The 2,206-nt window shown below is 56.3% G+C and overlaps 1 protein-coding gene across 1 annotated transcript; it reads left to right on the forward strand.

Moving 5' to 3' along the window:
• The first annotated feature begins 310 nt into the window (after positions 1-310).
• Positions 311-1,286, forward strand: LOC118646681. Its single transcript, XM_036290133.1, has 2 exons — positions 311-863; positions 910-1,286. Exons 1-2 carry the CDS (start codon positions 311-313, stop codon positions 1,284-1,286), a joined length of 930 nt encoding a protein of 309 aa, XP_036146026.1.
• Positions 1,287-2,206: the final 920 nt, after the last annotated feature.

Genomic DNA, 2,206 nt, shown 5'->3' on the forward strand with positions numbered 1-2,206 from the left:
AGCAGTACAGGGCTGCGGTGTGGGTCCCGGGACCTCCCGTGGGCGCGACTGCGGTCCTGGGGCTGCTGGAACGGCAGAATCCGGGGATCGTCACCTCGGGCTGGCGCGTCTATGCCGAGAGTGTGGGGGCTACCTGTGAGGGTACAAACCTCATTCTCAGCATCCCCCAGTCCAGCGTCAATAAACTTAAGGCGCTGGACTTCAGGCCCCACCTTGGGATAAACCGGGTCACTTTTAAAGTGACCGGAACATCCCAAGAGGGAGTGGAAAAGGGTAGGGAGGAGCCAGACCTAAAGGTCTCGTCTTCGTAATGGGCTTGACCGGGGTGGGCTTCACCCAAATCAACTTGCACCATAGCAAAGGAGCCTCGGCTGTTCTTGCCAGGCGCCAAGCTGGGGTGCACACAGCCATATCACTAATACAAGAGCCTTGGCTGGTCCGAGGCTGCATTAGGGGTCTGGCGGAGTGCGGCAGGCTGTTTAGGCCACCGCACGAAGATTGGCCCAGGGCCTATGTGGCCGTTAAAGGGCTGGAGAGCCAGCTGTTGCCGGATTTCTGTTCCAGGGACTTGGTAGCAGTAATGATTGAGGACGCCAGCGGGACCGGGATCAAGGGGAAGATGGTAGTGGCGTCGGGCTACTTCCCACACGAAGAGGACGATCCGTTGCCATCGGACCGGGTTGTACGACTGGTGGAGTTCTGCCAAAAGGAGCAACTTCCACTTATACTGGGGTGCGATGCGAACGCGCACCACACGATGCGGGGGAGCACGGACACCAACAGGAGAGGCAAAAAGCTGTTGGAATTTCTGCTGTCCACAGACCTAGAGATTCTCAACAAAGGCAGGGGGCTTTGTCACGGCGGTGAGAAGGGAGGTTCTGGACCTAACTATCTGTTCAAGACAGATAGTGCAGGAGGTGACCGGCTGGAGGGTCTCTGACGAGCTCTCATTATCGAACCACAGACAGATCATCTTCAGGCTGGCTAAGGTGCAAGCGAAGGTAAGAACAGTGAGGGATCCGAGGAAGACGGACTGGGACTCGTTTCGAGAGGACCTAGCTGTCGGTTTTAGGGAGTTTCCCAGAAGACATGGGACCCCGCAGGAGATCGAGCTGTGCGTCGAGCACCTGCAAAGAGTTCTCGTCGGTAGCTTTGAGGACAACTGTCCAGAAAAGACAGTGAGGAATACTAGGGAAGTCGCCTGGTGGAACCCCCAAGCTGCAGGAGCTCAGGAGTGCTGCACGTCGTGCCTGGAACAGAGCCAGGAACACGGGCCGCCAGGCTGACTGGGACCTTCACCGAAGGGTTCAGAAGGCCTATAGAGATTCTGCGGTAAGGGCTAAAAAAGAGAGCTAGAGGAGATTCTGCGAGTCGGTGGAAGGGATACCTGAAGCCGCTAAGCTCGGCAGAATCTTAGCCAGAGATCGGGACGCGGCTTTGGAGGCCATTCGGCTCGACGACGGGACGATGGCGTCTGGAGAGCGATGCCTAAACCACCTGCTGGAGTCGAACTATCCGGGCTTCCGCGGAGGCCCGGAGGGAGACGTCCATTAGGGAACTTCAAATCTCCGTAGGGTACAAGGAGAAGACTGGTCTCTTGCGGCAAAAATCGTTGGACCTGACAAGGTCAAATGGGCCGTAAGAGGTTTCAAGCCCTTTAAGTCGGCTGGGCCGGACCGGGTTTTTCCGTTCCTTCTCCAAAAAGGGCTGGAGCAGATCACCGCTCACGCGAACGCTAAGAACTTGTTTGGCACTGGGCTATACACCTAGGGCTTGGAGGCAGGCGAGAGTTGTGTTCATTCCCAAAGCGGGAAGAACGGGCTACAGCTCCGCCAAAGATTTTCGTCCAATCAACCTGACGTCTTTTCTTCTCAAAACGCTGGAAAGGCTAGTGAATGTCTACATGCGCGACGTGGTTCTACTGCAGCACCCACTGCACGTGAATCAGCACGCGTATAGCATGGAATATTCCACAGAATCGGCGCTTCACTCCGCTGTATCGTTTATCGAGGAGCAATTGGAGAGGAAGGGCTTCGTAGTTGGCAACTTTCTAGATATAGAAGGGGCTTTCAACAACACACCGCACGAGGTGGTGTGTGAGGAAGCTACTCGCAGGGGCGTGCCGGAAAGGATCGTGGATTGGATCAGAGGCATGCTCGGGCGGCAGGTAACGGCCTCATTGGGAACAGTGAAGGTCAGTGGACAG

Source organism: Monomorium pharaonis, chromosome 7 (assembly GCF_013373865.1).
Source record: "Monomorium pharaonis isolate MP-MQ-018 chromosome 7, ASM1337386v2, whole genome shotgun sequence".
Classification (NCBI taxonomy): Eukaryota; Metazoa; Arthropoda; class Insecta; order Hymenoptera; family Formicidae; genus Monomorium; species Monomorium pharaonis.

Bases quoted from the DNA above. Each gene is read 5' to 3' on its own strand.
- LOC118646681 (XM_036290133.1), top strand. From the start codon at position 311: ATGGGCTTGACCGGGGTGGGCTTCACCCAAATCAACTTGCACCATAGC. The intron at 864-909 runs GTGAGAAGGGAG...CAAGACAGATAG, and splicing joins CAGGGGGCTTTGTCACGGCG to TGCAGGAGGTGACCGGCTGG.